General features: G+C 45.5%; 1 protein-coding gene across 1 annotated transcript in view; it reads left to right on the top strand.

Annotated features, from left to right (window-relative positions):
* Positions 1-17,082, top strand: part of LIPC (lipase C, hepatic type) — a 170,312-nt gene that overhangs the window by 124,144 nt on the left and 29,086 nt on the right. The window contains exon 5 of the mRNA XM_063449119.1: positions 4,935-5,052. Coding sequence (XP_063305189.1) covers positions 4,935-5,052 — 118 coding nt within the window. The remainder of the gene's footprint in view (positions 1-4,934; positions 5,053-17,082) is intronic.

The raw sequence follows: 17,082 nt of genomic DNA on the forward strand, positions 1-17,082 counted from the left end.
TTTTCGTACCGATGAGTGTCCTCTTCAAAGTTTGTTCCCGGATGTGTCAAGGCTCTCCCCCTGTTCACCCTCGGCTTCGAAGGGCCTAGTGGTAGGTGGAGGCGCTGTGTTACCAGGCGCAAAACCTTGGACCCTTGAAAAGAACACTTTGGGCAGGGAGGGGTTGGGCAGGTTATTGAATAAGGTTGAGTAAGTTCAGGACCTCAAGTACCTGGTCTGTGCTGTTCCTTCCTCTCTGGGTAACTGGAGGATGCAGTTGCACCGGGGGGGGGGCCGGCCCATTGCAGAGGTTCCAGAGGGTTGGAACGGTATGAGCTTATCAATGTCCCAATTATGTGGTGCTTTCCGCCCCTGTACCTGTGCCCTCTGTTCCTGCAGGCTCCTCAGGCCCAGGGATTGGAGCGTTGCATCCGATTCTGCAGCTGTGGTGAGTCGCATGCTCTTCTCCCCTTGCGATATGAGCAGGCTCCTGGGGAAGCCCCATCTGTATGGTATTGAGTGGGTGCGTAGTATCGAGGTCAGAGGTTTAAACTGGCTTCTCCATAGCAGCGTGGGTCTGGATAGATCCTGAAAGAATACGAGGTGAGTATTTTCGAAGGAATAGGTGGGCTGTCCCCTCACTGCCGCCATTATTTGCAGTTGCGCTGATCTTGTCTGGAACTGGACGATAACGTCCCTTGGGGAGTCCGCCGGTGCCTTCGTAGCTTTGGGTATGCGGAATATCCCGTCCACCAGGACTTGTTTGGTCTGTCTGGGGTTTAGGATAGTGCTCAACAGTCTCCTGGCATAGTGGGGCAGCTCCCCGGGCGTAATTGACTCAGGAATGCCTCTGATCTTGATATTTCTGCTCCTGTGCCTGTCTTCCATAGTGTCCATTCGAGTGGTAAGTTGTGCTTGGGCTTGTTGGAGCTCTGCTGTCAGGGCCTCCACTGTTTGGTATTTGGAGGAGAGTCCCTGCGTGTCTATTTCGACTGCAGTAACCCGTCCTTCCATTTTGTGTATGTCCTCTCGCACTATGGCGATGTCTGCCGCAAATAGCCCTCGGATGTTGCGGAGGAGTGCTTTAATGTCGCCTTTGGTAGCTGGCAGTTCATTATCTTCATCGGAGGATGTGTAATGAAGTCCCCCTGCGGCTGGGATCTCGTCCAGCTCGTCCATACCCCGTTCTTCGGAGGAGGCTGAAAACGAGTTGCCATTTTCTTTAGGCGCGGCCGGGCCCGAGGCTCTGGAAGGCCGGAGTAGGAGATCTCCAATGTCCTGGGATCCCGCTGGTTTGACGGGTCCCTGGCGTCTGGACTTCTTCCCCATACTGGCAGTGTGTTCTGGCTTCGAACCGAGCTGTTTTGGGTTCGTTTTATGGCTTTATCAGGCTTGTCTTAGCGGAGCGCTCGTGCAGCACGTCTGCTCCTGTCGGCTGCTGGCTCCGCTCCGTACTATTTTTTTTTATTCCATATTGATAAAGCCACTGTGGGCGAAACGCGTTTATGGATATTTTATATTTTATGTATTAAAGATTTCTTTGGTCACTATTTTAGTTGTGCCTAGAATCTTAATATACTTTTCTTCACCTGGCATTTTATACCTCTGGACTCCAAGAAATCCTTGGTGGGGATTATTCCACCTACGCTATCATCAAGGAGCAGTCAGCCTGCTACATATTTGTGAGTACCATTTCATTTATTTGTTTTATTCTCACACTGTTTTTATACGGAGAACACTATTGGTCTGTTTTACTTTTTTTCTGAGTGGCACTTACCCCAGAAGAACAAGAAGAACACTGCATTGCATTCCAGTAACACCGCATTGAATCCCATAAGCGGGGATTTGTACCGCTGTACGCTTTCTACACTAGAGCTGGTCATAGCTCTACCAAATGTGAGTGCTACACCTCTCCTCTTTTTATATATACATTATACCTTTAAGAACTTACTGCACTATTTGGGATTTCTGTTTTTATCTTTTCATATCATTGGATCACCTGAGGAAGGAAAACAAGGATTACACCACTGTAGGAATTTACCTTAAAGAAGACATACCCAGTTAAGACTGACTTTTACCCTATTCTATCTGGACGTTTTCTCATATTTGGACTATTTTATTTTATTTTATTTTGTTTGGTGCAGCTTTTACCTTTATTTTATCTATCAATGTTTGTTTTGACTCTGGGCAAAGCCTGGCTCCGTGCACTTTTAGTTGTACAGAGACTCTACTCTTTTATTGCCTTAATGCAATAATCAGACTTAATGGAGGCACAAATTCTAGGCAGGAGTTAAACAGATCTTAGGCAGGCTTCCCAGATGCAGATCTTTTTTTTTCCATTTTAAAGTACAGATAGCAATATTGCTAAAGTGCAATCTCCATTTCGAAGAAAACATAAAATGAAGAATAAAATAAAGAAAACAGTATGGGTAAAGTAAAATATACAAAATGATAATGGTGGCTTTCACATATAACATTCCATAAAATTGTATTAGAATGAAACAGATCTATCTGCAGAAGCATGTGTCCCAAGACCAGTAACAGTAAAAATAAAATAAAAATTCTACCTTGTGATTAGTTAAATGCCGAGGCACATGCCTCCATTAGTAGTAGTTGTGGAGTGGTCTTCAGCTCGCTTATTGGACAGAAAAAAGTTTCAAAAGGTCTAGGTCTTAGAATATGATTTAGAATCACCTAATTTGTGGAACACCATCTATTCATAGGAACTGCTAAGAGAAATGTGGTGAATAAATACAAACTATGAGGGAATGGCAGTAGTAGCGCAGTTTATAGCAAGTAAAGAAAGGGAAGTGATGAGAATTATCAGAAATTAAAATGTTTGGATGTTTGGGAATACTTTTGGAGAGCATGAAGAGCAGGTAATGGTTGGAAGCCAGAGATAAATGAAAACCAGAGGCAGTTAACATAATCTCGGCTACCATTGCTCAAAATTAGTATAATATTGGGTTTTCCTCTAAATATGTAGACCATCTTCCACCTCTGTAAGCAAAGCATCTCCAGCATTTATTAGAAAATCCAGAGCTCAAATGAAAAGTATCTTTGGCTCTACATCTTTGGCTCTAAACACCATCTATGAATATTTTTTCAAAAGAGCACCAGATGAGAATAGCATAAGCGATCTATGTATCGCTCATAGAAAAGACAAAAAGGGAATCGGGGGTACACCCGGAACATGCATTTCTTAGCAATGGAGCAAGCGTAGAGACCAAAATTCATACAAAATACATTTTAAGTTACAGCACACACATTAAAATAGTCTTAAATTAAACAAGGCTACTTAAAATCACCCATCTCAGCAAACAAAAATGGGGATTCAGTTCCACCATATGGCCATATTGTGTTAAGCCCACCACTACTTCACAGTGCACCAATATCGGTGGGTCCTACACTAATTCCAAGGTAGGAGACAAATTAGTATGTTGTAAGAGCATTGTGAATATATATAATGCAAAGTTAATGCAATATAAAACCCAATTCAAAAAATGCAATGTCACAGCATACAGATGCCGCACATACAAATTCCTACCAGAATGACCACTTCTAATCACTTTTACCTCCATGGCCACTTCTAATCACTGATTGGAGTATCCCTTAAATGCATCTCTGAGTGATATGTCATTACGTTCCCTGAAGAGATGTTAAACCTCTAATAGGATTAGGTTCTCAAGGACTGTTTTTGTTTTTAAGCCTAATGGTTGAAATCGGAAATGGTGAAGAATCGAATGTTGTTGTGTTGAACTCTCTAACATACAGTGTTTCCTTCTTCCTGAAAACTTATGCACCTGACAGATTTATTTTTCTCTTCTAACATTTATGGCATTGTTAAAGCAGGAGTTCAGTAACCATATGATCAAGCTCAAGATGTTCAATACTCTTTGCTGTGTTCTGGTGCCAGCACAAACATTTGCATTGTAAAATATAACAGCTATATTTATTTACCTTAGCTTCTAGTATCTCATTTACATTGGGGACTTGTCATTTCCATTTGTCGGGAAGCATTTCAGTCGCAGATGAGCCAAGATACAGACACAGCAAAATAATATGATTAAAAGGCTATGTGTAAATAGAAGTGGGTGTGGAAGATTTTTTTTTTTTATCATTTAGATTTGTGAATGATTGTGTTCTTTTTACCTTTTTAGTTTACATTTGCTTATCATGATATTTTAAATAATTGCCTGTGCTTAATTTAATTCTATGATATGCGTAGTTCCCATATTTTATGAAAGGAAGCACATAATGACCTGCTTTTAACCCTCTTGGAATGAATTACTAAAGTTAAAATTGACTGGAATTATTTTAAATCACCCATGTTGCTATAATCGCTCTAATGTATGCCATGCTTGGGAGCCCAGCTGTCAATACTGCCAGCCGGTACCTCAGCATATGCCACTTTATTTTTTTCAAGGTCACACCTTAAAACTTGCTTAGTAATCTTATATCAACGTTGAAAACTTGAGGTACTCTCACAAAACCCACAGGACACTCCCCCACGGGTTCAATTGTGGGCGAATGTTTTTGTACAACACTTTGATTACGATCCAACTACAAGTTCTGTATAATGTATCTATCTTATTTATGTTTCTTACTATCGCTTGAACATACACTATTGTAATTATTCTGTGGACCCTACCGGCCCTCATTTGGTTATCCGTACTTTATCGGAACGACATTGTCTAATTTCAGTGTACTTATCTGTATAAACTCTTCAATTAAAATTTATAATTAAAAAAGGTATAATTTCAGCTCGTTTTCTAGATCTCTCTCTTAAAGAATGGTGTCTAAATGTAACTCACATATTTTTCTCTGTCGTTACACATTTTATGTTATGTTTTATAGTAGTAACCGTTTTATACACAGCTACAAATGTATCACAGAGTGTACATTACAGATTATAATAGGTCATAATTAAACATCCCGTGTATTTTGTATTGCAGTCAACCGTTCACTTTCAAAGAAGTAACGTTCATTTGATCGGGTACAGCCTCGGAGCTCATGTTGCAGGGTTTGCAGGCAGTTATATTACTGGCCCAAACAAGATTGCGAGAATTACAGGTAACAACAAATTATTCATAAGCATTCCTCAAAACAAAACATCAAGTTTCTCGCTCTGATTTGTATCTTCGAAATTTCCTCTTAGAGCATTGTGTAAATTCCCACATCCCACCCTTAAATACTCATTTTTAATAGTGCCAGCAGTTACAAGCACTATTTCAAGACTGCATTAATTCACAGTGGAAAATAGCTAATAAATTAAATAGTGTGCTCACAGACTGTAGAAATTATATTTATATGCTCAAACAGAAGGATAACCATGTTTAAATAATTGTTCTACCAAGTCGTTTTGTTTTAGCATGAATTTGTTAATATTTCCAAATCCCTTAGATGGCATATAAAACTTAAGAGGGGCCTGTATTAGAAAAGATGGCCGGCCAGGCTTCACCAGTATTATGGCCGTAAAAGCATCATGGGAGATGTAGTCTACAAGGTGAAACTGAAGGTTGCATATCCCTGCTCTATGCACTCACCGAGACGAAAAGCCTGTTCAGATGGGATGCTAAAGCAGACCTGCTAAGTCTGACAGCCAACACAATTTATCTGATACAGCATGCATTAAGGAGGGAACTCTCAAATTACACCTGTATTATATTGGAGTGATACCTATGATAGCTGGATATTATTTGTGGTATAGTCAATTTCCCAGTAAAGACTTACATTCATATAGGAAGTCTGAACATGCCAGGTTCTCATCCAAAGCTACAGTTGTAATCAAAATTATTTAAACTCCATTAAAATCAGATTCATTGTCAAAATGTACAGACTTTCAGCAGTTTGCAATGAACAAATCAAACAAAAGCAATTGAAATAGCTCAATACAACAAATGCTTCAAGTGGTTTCCCCAAATTCAACTTAAAATGCAACTTATAATGACTTCTCCAGTCTCAAAATTATTCAACCCCCTGGATAGAATCCCTCACAACAGCACAAATATGCAAAACAGGTGTTGTCTCAAGCACACCTGATGCAACTAATCAAAGACTTTATTAGTTGCACCAGGTGTGCTTGACCTGGAACACTTGAAATCCTGAACTGGCTAGGGCATCCAAGCATTTCATGGCAAGCTTAATAGAGCACCCTTTGCTGTTATGACCTGCTGCAAACGAGATGCATAGTCAGACACCAGCTTCTGGTAGCATTCCTGAGGAATCTTAGCCCATTGCTCATGAGCAATGGCCTCCAGTCCAGTAATATACTTGGGTTTGCGTTTTGCAAACGCTTTAATCAAATCCCACCAGAGATTTTCTATGGGGTTCTAGTCAGGTGACTGTGATGGCCACTGTAAAATTTTCCAGGCCTTCTTCTGCAACCAATCCTTGGTGGAATTTGAGGTATACGTGCGATGGTGAGGTTCCTAGTGCTTGTTAGATCCGGGTATGGCAGCTGGTACTTCTCAAACCAGAGTCTCTTCTATCTGGCAGTAACTAGGTATAGGTCAGAAAAGGGTACAAGGAAGCAGCGCCTTCTGGGTGTCCTCAAACTCATATGGTGATGAGTCAGTATGGAAAATATGAGGACAGAAAACAGAATATAGTTTAGTTTTTTCTATTGGTTATGAGGTAAAATAAAAAATAAAAAAATTCTGGAGCTTATGTTCAGCCTCAGATTTATGTATCTGGGCAGTATGATCCCCGCCTGTCGATACGTCGCTCAGCTTGGTTCCTGGTAGATGGTAGGTTAGGGTCAAGCATCAGAGTGTCGAGTGTCCACGGGTATTTCCCTCTAAATCGCAGTGTCATAGATTTTGAGGAATTTGAGGTATGCTTGGATCATTGTCTTGTTGGAAGGTCCAACGATGCCCAAGCTTCAGATTCCTAACAGACGGCATTTCTCTTAGTATTTCCTGATACTTCAATGAATCCATCTTTCCAGTGCCAGAGAACGCAAAGCAGCCCCAGAGCATCAACAAGCCACCATCATGCTTAACTGTATGCAGAGTGTCCTTTCCAGCTAATGCTTCATTCTTCTTCCTCCAGACATACTGCTGATCCATTGTGCCAAAAAGTTCCAGTTTTGTTTTATCCCTCCACATAATAGTATGTCAAATATTTTTGTGGTCTATTTATATGATTTTGAGTTTATTGGAGCAGACTTTTCTTGGGTCAGTAGTGGTGAACATCTTGGAGTTCTGGCATGGAAACTGTGAGAAATGCTCCTTGCCCTGGACGTTTGCCACAAATTCATGGAGGAGTGTAGAAGCTGGCCTCCTGCCCACCGACTATGGGCCATATACAAAGACTCTGTTCGGAAGTTAAATCTCCCCAAACGCCATTAGTAGTTTTCCCTGGGTGCCCCTTGTTCGGCACTGTCCCTTCATGTGAATGGAACCGAAAGATGGCTCTCTGGCAGCTGTTCGCCTGAACCAAACCCACAAATAGTCCCAGCGGTACTTAACTGCGACAGCTATAGAACTAATTTCGGCACGAGGACTTTGTGGGTTCCCGGTCACCTCAGCGGGACTTAGCCGCGAATGTTATGGAACTGTTTTCGGCAGAAGGTGACCGTGCGGTTCCTGGACAACTTGGTTTGCGGTTTTAAACCACTTTGAAATCCGCCAGGAGAGTACTTTTTGGAAGGAAGGTGTCTGAGACTAAGCGAAACAAGCGCTACATAGGAGCCAGCCGAAGCACCCCATATTCCGGCCGCAGTAGCTCTCGAAAGTTGATCGGCAAAAGCACCAAAAGCCCTGGAACTGTTTTGGGCATAGGATCATGTGTGCAGACGGTCAGAACTTCCACATGGTGGCGTTTCCCCTACACTGCATGGATCTGAGTGCTATTTGGAGAACTTGGGCGCTCAGATCAGGGCTATTTAACCCCTTAAGGACACGTAACATGTGTGACATGTCATGATTCCCTTTTATTCCAGATGTTTGGTCTTTAAGGGGTTAACAATATATAATTTGTGGGGGTTCCTATTTATTTTGTATGTATTTCTTATGTATTTTGTATGCAGAGTCACTCTGACACAGGAATTTGTGGACATTTTGTGGGAGTGTTCTGGGCGTGTTTTACTGCATCTTTGTTTTGTATAAAAGTGGGCCATTTGGCCATGATTAAACACATTTGTTCTACCCTTCATCAAGTCTAGGCTGATGTTTAGGGAATTGGGAGCTATAATCACTGCTTCACTTGGGATTTGGGAGAACTACAGCGGATATACTTGTTACGGACCGTTTCAGCATAAAAGGGGAAAAATCAGTTTAGGCGATAATCCCCTTTTCACAAAAAGGCACAGCTACTGTAAAAGCACCAAAACTCACGAATTCGGATATAGGTGAATACATCAAACTCCCGAACTGCATACCAGGGAATAAGAGAGCACTCCAAACTGGAACCTCACGAATAGCTGCTAGCAGACGAACAGGAAAAGCAGACATCAGCTTACACTCCTAGCAATCAATCTTCCAGCAGCATACAGTGAATCCCCCCAAGAACGAGACAAGGCTCCGTGTTGAAGGTCAAGCAGTGGTCTGTTTATTCAGGGCTACCTGCCCCTGTATTTATGCAGGTCTCCCACCTGGTGGACACTCCCCTAGGGGACCAGATGGAAGACTGAAACAGCAGACAGACATGTATCAGATTATTACATACAGCCACAATACCTTCCCACCATGCATCTTGGTTTCCTCCTCTCTGCCCTGGAGATAATTAATGAAGTAATTCAATTATCTCCCAGGACAAAGGCCAGACTCCATTATGCACATGGTGACACAGAAACAGACTATCACTTTAAAATACATACAGACACATTTTATACACAAAACATAGACATGTTACATATCCCCAGATAGCTCAGGTCTGGGTGCACATTATTAGGTGAATGGCACCCAGATCACACAAATACATTTTAATTGCCATGGAGCCAAAGTCTTTAATTATACGAACAGGCTCCATGGCAGGCTATCTGGGTTACTACAGTTCACATAGATTGTGATAGAAATTCAAAGTCCCGAATAAGAACCAGGGGGCTGGAGGCTCAGCGGTGCCTGCACACAAAAGTGTCCGCTTATAGTGCAGGAAAGCCGGGCAGACAAGCGCTGGCTGCCCGGGGAGCTCCATAACACCGCCATCGTGTGGCGGCTAGGTGTAAACGCGACCACCCAGTAACAATCAATTAAGCTGCGGTTAACCGCAGCTACTGGGTGGTCAATTGCCGGCACACGCTTGTTAAGCCGCGGTTAACCGCGGCTTCAGGGAGGTCAATAGGAAGCACACGCCAGCTTCTGGGTGGCCCCTTAACAACGCCGGCCGGCTTCCCACGGCTCTGGGGAGGCTGAAAAGAAGCTGATTGTTCGGTAGATAGAAGGGCTGTGCAGAAAGGGAAAAATAAACCTTTCTGCACAGTAAAATTAACACTTTAGCTGCCGGTTCATAGTCCAGAGGCAGCAGGCGGGCAACCAGGCTCCTCCAATACAATGTGGCGAGATTGGTTTCGTCACAATACTCAATCGGAGTATAGGAGATCCGTTACAGAAACCTTCTGCGTTTAGTATGCACCTTAGTCTGCTCACTGAAACCCTTGTTCCTATTGCCACCAAGTCTTGCTACAGGTCTTTTGCAGTCACTGGAGGGTTTTTCACAACCTGTATTGACCACTTGAAGCATCCACTGTGTTGAGCTATATCAATCGCTTTTGTTTGATTGGTCTGAAAGTCTGTACATTTTGAAAATAAACCTGATTTTCAATGAGGGTTGAATAATTTTGATTACAACTATACATCTCAATCTAAAGTTGAAAGTTGAAAAAACATATTATAACAGAATATAGTTATACAGAAGGAAGTTAGAATTAGAAATCAAAGAATTTAACAAACCACTCACAAGTGAAATTCTAATAATAACATAAGGTCTACCAAACCTCTCTAGATCTAAAAAAAAATCACAGGATAACAATTTATATTTAGAAATAAATTTTCCATCCAGTCTGTAATTTTAATTCATGTGGTGTCCTGTGGTACTGTAGCATGCCAAAGATGTCCAGCTTTTAAAATAAAGGGATATTAAGATAGGAATGATGGACTGAATGGAAGAATAGTGTTTTTTGTTTTTTTTAATTAAACAAAATCTGTTCTACAATAAAAGCATTCGGAGTACATATTCTGAGCCAAAATCCACCAGTTCTTTAAACCCCTTAAGGACACAACTTCTGGAATAAAAGGGAATCATGACGGAATATATCCGTCATCTGTCCTTAAGGGGTTAAAGTGAGAACAAACACGTTTTCCTTGTTGTGGTAGATTTTATGAAAACTCTGAATATTTGCTTGTCAACAAATAATGTTGTTACGGTTACTCTTAGGCTTGCTGAGAGCTGGACCGCTTAGTCGTCTGGATTCCTAGTTGCTGAAGAGGGGAGAGCTGCTTTCCATAATATTCCATATGAGTCCTGTAAGTGTAGAATAATCCCACTAGCTATAGCATAGCTAGGATACCTTTCTGCCCAACAAAACGAGTCGAGGCTGCGATTTGAGGGTCAAGTAAGAACTGAGGACTGGGCGGACCAGCCTGCTTTTTATTTTGGTCACATACAAACAGGATACTCCCAGGGGGAGGCATAAAATCACCAATCACATATTGGATACCTCCCACACATCTCCTCCCCTCAGATAAACAGTTAACCCAATTATGCAGTACATATTTTTAACCAAGTTCTGGATGTACCCCAAAACCAGGGGGTACCCCTTTAAATCCTACACCGCTGTACAGATCTTGTTCAGGGGAGCAACATATCCGAAAACCAACCCGTTCGGATGAACGGTTCGAGAGTTATGGGTTTTCAAAGTTTTGACCGACCGCATAGACTTCCTGGCCGAAAATGGTTCCACACGTTTAGGCCTTGCGGTCGGTCTCCGTTCGTACGGTGAAACTCCCCGAACCCATTGCCATCCATAGTTATCCTGGGGGTCGCTGTACTCCCCCTGCGAAGAGTAATCGTCCTACCGAACGGTGGGCCGCTCGGTAGGTCCAGCACGAAGTTATGCTATCCTGGAGGTCTCAGCGGTGTTCGCCTGGGTGCGTCTCCGTTTTTAGTTCCAGACGATTGCTGGCAAACACCGCTGGTCGTACGTAAGATGGTCGCGAACACGTGCAAAGTCCTGAAATGGCGGCCACCTATACGTTTACACAAAGGATTCGTGCTGAACCATACCAACTACTGCAAATAAGTCAGACAGGTGAAAATAGCATTTAAAGACACACCGTTCAATAAGGTTTTTGTAACAGGTTTTTGTAACAGTGCTCCCTTTTTGTGGAACACTCTGGCAGACACCGTCTGACCCCTTTTCGGGGCAGACTAAGGCTGTCCAGACCGCTGGTTATGCTGGGCTGAGGTCCGTTTGTCGGGACAACCCGTCCGCGTTGCCATTCTGTTTCCCGGGTCGGTAGGCAATGGTAAAATTGAAGGGTTGCAATGATAAACTCCAACGTAATAACCTGCCGTTATCTCCAGAGACCCGGTTTAGCCACACCAACGGGTTATGGTCGGTGACCAGAGTGAACTCTTGTCCATATAAATAGGGAGTCAATTTCTTTAATGCCCACACCAAGGCCAAACACTCCTTTTCGACCGCTGCATAGCTGACTTCGCGGGGTAGGAGCTTCCGGCTGATGTAGGCAACTGGATGCTCCCCTCCATCTTCACCTACTTGGCTGAGGATGGCTCCCAGCCCGAACATGGAAGCGTCTGTATGGACGATAAAACGTTTATTAAGGGCTGGAGCCGCCAAGACAGGAGCATTAACCAAAGCGTTTTTGAGGGCCTGGAAAGCCTTTTCACAGTGGGGAGACCACAGGACCTGTCGAGGTAAGTTCTTCTTGGTCAAGTCAGTCAGGGGTTTGGCAAGTGTGCTGTAGTCGGGTACAAATCGTCTGTAGTACCCTGCCGTGCCCAGAAAGGCTAGAACCTGGGTTTTAGTGATGGGGGTGGGCCAATTGGCAACAGCTTCTATCTTGGCTGGCTCTGGTCGCTGTTTTCCGCACCCCACCCGGTGACCCAGGTACTGTACCTCGGCCATCCCGAAGTGACATTTCTCTGGCTTCAGAGTCAGGCCAGCAGCCCGGATCTGATCCAGAACCATCCCTACATGAGCTAAGTGGTCCTCCCAGGACTCACTGTGAATCGCTATGTCGTCCAGGTATGCACAGGCAAAACTCTGGAAGCCATCCAGGAGCCTATCCACCAAGCGCTGGAATGTAGCTGGGGCATTCTTCATCCCAAACGGCATTACCTTAAACTGGTATAAGCCGAATGGGGTGACGAATGCCGACTTGGGGATAGCCTCCGGGGCCAGGGGAATCTGCCAGTAACCCTTGCAGAGGTCGATAGTGGTCAGGTAATTTCCCCTGGCTATACGATCGAGTAGCTCGTCTACCCTGGGCATAGGGTACGCGTCCGTCACTGTTTTTTCGTTGAGCCTCCGGTAATCTACACAGAACCGGGTTGTCCCATCTTTCTTGGGCACCAGGACAACCGGGGAGGCCCAGGGACTATCGGAGGGCTCAATCACCCCGAGTTGGAGCATCTCATCTATCTCCTGCTTCATTCCTGTTCTAACTGCCTCGGGGATGCGATACGGGGGCTGGCGTAAGGGTGTTTGCCCGGGGGTATCGACCTGGTGGGTAGTTAGGGTAGTGTACCCTGGCTTCTGGGAGAAGGTGAGGTGTTTGGCCTGGAGGAGTGTATTGAGCTGCTCCCTTTCAGTGGGGCTAAGTCGGTCTCCTATCTGAACCTGGGTTACTATCCCTGTGGGGGGACTCTTTTCTAATAGGTCGGGAATGGGTAGACTGTCGGGGTCTTCCTGGGGAGGACAACATACGGCTGTCACGTTCTCGGGTCGCTCCAAGTATTCTTTGAGCATGTTTACATGGAACGTCTTCCTAAGGTTGTTGTCGTGGCAACTGGCTATGACATAAGTTGTGTCGCCCCGTTTCTCTACAATCTGGTAGGGGCCCTGCCATGATGCTTGCAATTTGTCTGTCTTTACCGGCTTAAGTACTAACACCTTTTGTCCTATGGTAAAGATTCTCCTTCGGGCCCCCCGATCGTACCATACCTTCTGTCTTCTCTGGGCCGACTGGAGGTTAGCCTGCACGGATCTGGCTAGCTGCTCCATTCGGTCTCTGAGTTCCAGCACGTATGGCACAATGGGGACACCGTCAGTTTCTGTCTCTCCCTCCCAGTGCTCCCGGATCAGGTTTAGGGGGCCCCGTACCTTTCTTCCGTAGAGCAACTCAAAGGGAGAGAACCCTGTCGTTTCCTGGGGCACCTCCCGATAGGCAAACAGGAGGTGCGGCAGGAAGCGTTCCCAATCTCGGTATTCCTGAGTGAACGTTTTGAGCATTTGTTTGAGGGTTCCGTTGAACCTCTCACAAAGTCCGTTCGTCTGGGGATGGTAGGGGGAGCTCAGAAGGGATTTAATTTTGCAGACCTGCCAGAGTTGTTGGGTCAATTCGGCTGTGAATTGGGTGCCTCGGTCAGACAGGATTTCCTTTGGAAATCCTACCCGGGAGAACACTTGTACCAGGGCATTCGCTACCGTATCCGCTTGGATGTTGGACAGGGCGACAGCCTCGGGGTACCTGGTAGCGTAGTCCACTAGGGTAAGGATGTAGCGCTTACCGGATGGACTAGGGGTGGCCAGTGGTCCTACTAAGTCAATAGCAACCCTGCTAAAGGGTTCCTCTACGATGGGCATATTAACTAGATGGGCTTTAGGGTGATCGCCTCGCCTTCCTACTCGTTGACACACATCGCAAGTATTACAATAGGTCCTAACATCAGCGTGTACTCCTGGCCAAAAGAATGTGTGGGTAATGCGGTGTAGCGTACGGGTTACAGCTAGGTGACCTGCCAAGGGGATGTCGTGTCCTATCTTGAGGATTTCTCAACGGTATTTGTGGGGCACTACCAGCTGTCGCCTACGTTGTCCCTTTTTCTCTGTCAAGCGGTATAGTTTGCCTTTTTCCCATAGAAAAGTTTCGTTATCTGCCCCGCTCCCCCCGGTCTCTGCTCGTTCCCGGTATTTTTGTAAGGTCGGGTCAGTCCTGGACTCGGTCTCGAAAGTATCTGGGGTGTCCCAGGGTATGGGGCCTAACATGTCAGGAACAGTCGGGGTCGGTCTTACCTGGGTCTCCCGCACTGGTGAGGGTTCTCGGTCCGTCCGGGCTTGTGCTCGGGTAGTCACTGGGTTCGCCTCGTTGTTGTACGCTGGAGCATAGGCAGAAGTCATGGGGCCCAAATCGTTGCCCAGTAGTACTTCAGCAGGTAAATTATCCATTATGCCCACGTTCACAGCCCCCTTTCCCGCTCCCCAATCAAGATGCACTTTAGCGGTCGGAATTTTGTACACATCCCCCCCCGCCACTCTAACGGCCACGGTCTGCCCTGACCGCTTGTGTTCTGGCACCAAATGACTCTGCACCAGTGTGATGGTAGCCCCTGTGTCCCTCAACCCCTCGGTAGATCGCCCTTCGAGCCATACCTTCTGCCGATGGTGCTGGCGGTTATCTGAAGCAGCATATACAGGGTCTGCCTCGTGAAGCGGCCCCAAATATTCCTCCATCGAGGCCTCTTGGTTAACACAGAGGGCGCGGGCAGAACGGTATGGCCCAGAGGGGTAATTGTAATTCCTGGGTGTCTGGTGCGTGTTAAGAGGGCAGTTAGCCATGAAATGCCCTGGTTGTTTGCATCGGTGGCAAGTTGGTCTGGGACGATCAGAGTTGTTATTGGGTGACCCTGAGTGTCGGGTGGGCCCTGCGGGTACCGGGGCTCGGAACTCCGTACGAGGAGGTGCACGGTAAACCTCTCTGGGCTCGACCCGTGCTGGAGCCCGGTAGCTCGTTGGCTCGTGAAGACGTGAATCATAATGTTCATCAGCTAATTTGGCTGCTTCTTCTAGGGTGGAAGGTCGCCTGTCTCGCAGCCACTCCTTCCCCTGCTGCTCCATGCCATTATAAAAATGTTCTAAGAGAAACAATTGTAAAATTTCCTCACCAGTCACAGCTTTACTTCCGCTCATCCAGTGACTTGCCGCTCTCCGCATTCGGTGCGCCCATTCCATATGGGTATCGTTCGGCTTCTTTTTCGTGCCTCGAAACTGCCGGCGATACGTGTCTGGAGTTACAGCGTACCGTCTTAGCAGGGTCTCTTTAACTCGCTCGTACTGTGTCACTTCCTCAGCACCCAAGGTACGAAAAGCTTCCAGGGCTCGCCCGGATAGTTTCCCAGACAGGATCGTGGGCCACTCTCTGATGGGAATCTGGTGCAGGGCGCATTGCCTTTCGAAGTCCGCCAAGTATTCATCAATTCCTGTCTCGCTCTCTAGGAAGGATCTAAATGCCGCAAAGGGTATCTTGGGCTTCCCAGCGTTTTCGACAGGAACGATTACCTGCGGGGCTTCAGCATTGCGTTGTGCGTTTACTAGGTCAAGTGCGTGGGCTTGGGCCTTTCGTATATCCTCGTCTGCCTCCGCCATCAACTGTTGTACTAGTTCTATAGGTGGGTTTGGCCCGTATAGGGAGAGCCTCTCCCGAACAATCCTTGCCTTTTCGTCACCATTCGTGGTTGGTGTTTCCGCCATTGTGAAGCTTTGATCCAGTTCGGTCAGTTCTGCGATCAGTTCTCTCCTTGGCCGGTTGCTGGCGTACCCTCCTCTGCTTTCCAGTAAATCTTTTAGGGTGGTACGCTTCAATTTTGTGTAGGTGCTCTCCATCCGTTCCGTACCTTTCTTAGGAAATCCAGGATAATCCCACCGCTGCCACCAAATGTTACGGTTACTCTTAGGCTTGCTGAGAGCTGGACCGCTTAGTCGTCTGGATTCCTAGTTGCTGAAGAGGGGAGAGCTGCTTTCCATAATATTCCATATGAGTCCTGTAAGTGTAGAATAATCCCACTAGCTATAGCATAGCTAGGATACCTTTCTGCCCAACAAAACGAGTCGAGGCTGCGATTTGAGGGTCAAGTAAGAACTGAGGACTGGGCGGACCAGCCTGCTTTTTATTGTGGTCACATACAAACAGGATACTCCCAGGGGGAGGCATAAAATCACCAATCACATATTGGATACCTCCCACACATCTCCTCCCCTCAGATAAACAGTTAACCCAATTATGCAGTACATATTTTTAACCAAGTTCTGGATGTACCCCAAAACCAGGGGGTACCCCTTTAAATCCTACACCGCTGTACAGATCTTGTTCAGGGGAGCAACATATCCGAAAACCAACCCGTTCGGATGAACGGTTCGAGAGTTATGGGTTTTCAAAGTTTTGACCGACCGCATAGACTTCCTGGCCGAAAATGGTTCCACACGTTTAGGCCTTGCGGTCGGTCTCCGTTCGTACGGTGAAACTCCCCGAACCCATTGCCATCCATAGTTATCCTGGGGGTCGCTGTACTCCCCCTGCGAAGAGTAATCGTCCTACCGAACGGTGGGCCGCTCGGTAGGTCCAGCACGAAGTTATGCTATCCTGGAGGTCTCAGCGGTGTTCGCCTGGGTGCGTCTCCGTTTTTAGTTCCAGACGATTGCTGGCAAACACCGCTGGTCGTACGTAAGATGGCCGCGAACACGTGCAAAGTCCTGAAATGGCGGCCACCTATACGTTTACACAAAGGATTCGTGCTGAACCATACCAACTACTGCAAATAAGTCAGACAGGTGAAAATAGCATTTAAAGACACACCGTTCAATAAGGTTTTTGTAACAGGTTTTTGTAACAAATGTATACATACAGAAAACGTTCAAAGGATAGAACAAATGAAGAGAAATGCCATTTTGCAGAAAATTGTCAATTACAATATATTGGAAAAAAATATTCTTTAGCAAAATATCACAGTTTTAGGTAATTATATCAGCTGAGGAAGGCCCTGCGTGGCCGAAACTTCATCTTTTTTCTGTTTTCTAAAATTAATTTTAGTAACAAATACATATCGGTAGGTCATTATTCACTTCAAATGTCCTTTAATTACCACACCCATTAGCCACCGCAGCCACTCTGCTAGAATAAGTCAATTGAATTCTTTAGATTT

The sequence above is a fragment of the Pelobates fuscus genome, chromosome 3 (assembly GCF_036172605.1).
Source record: "Pelobates fuscus isolate aPelFus1 chromosome 3, aPelFus1.pri, whole genome shotgun sequence".
NCBI classification, from domain to species: Eukaryota; Metazoa; Chordata; class Amphibia; order Anura; family Pelobatidae; genus Pelobates; species Pelobates fuscus.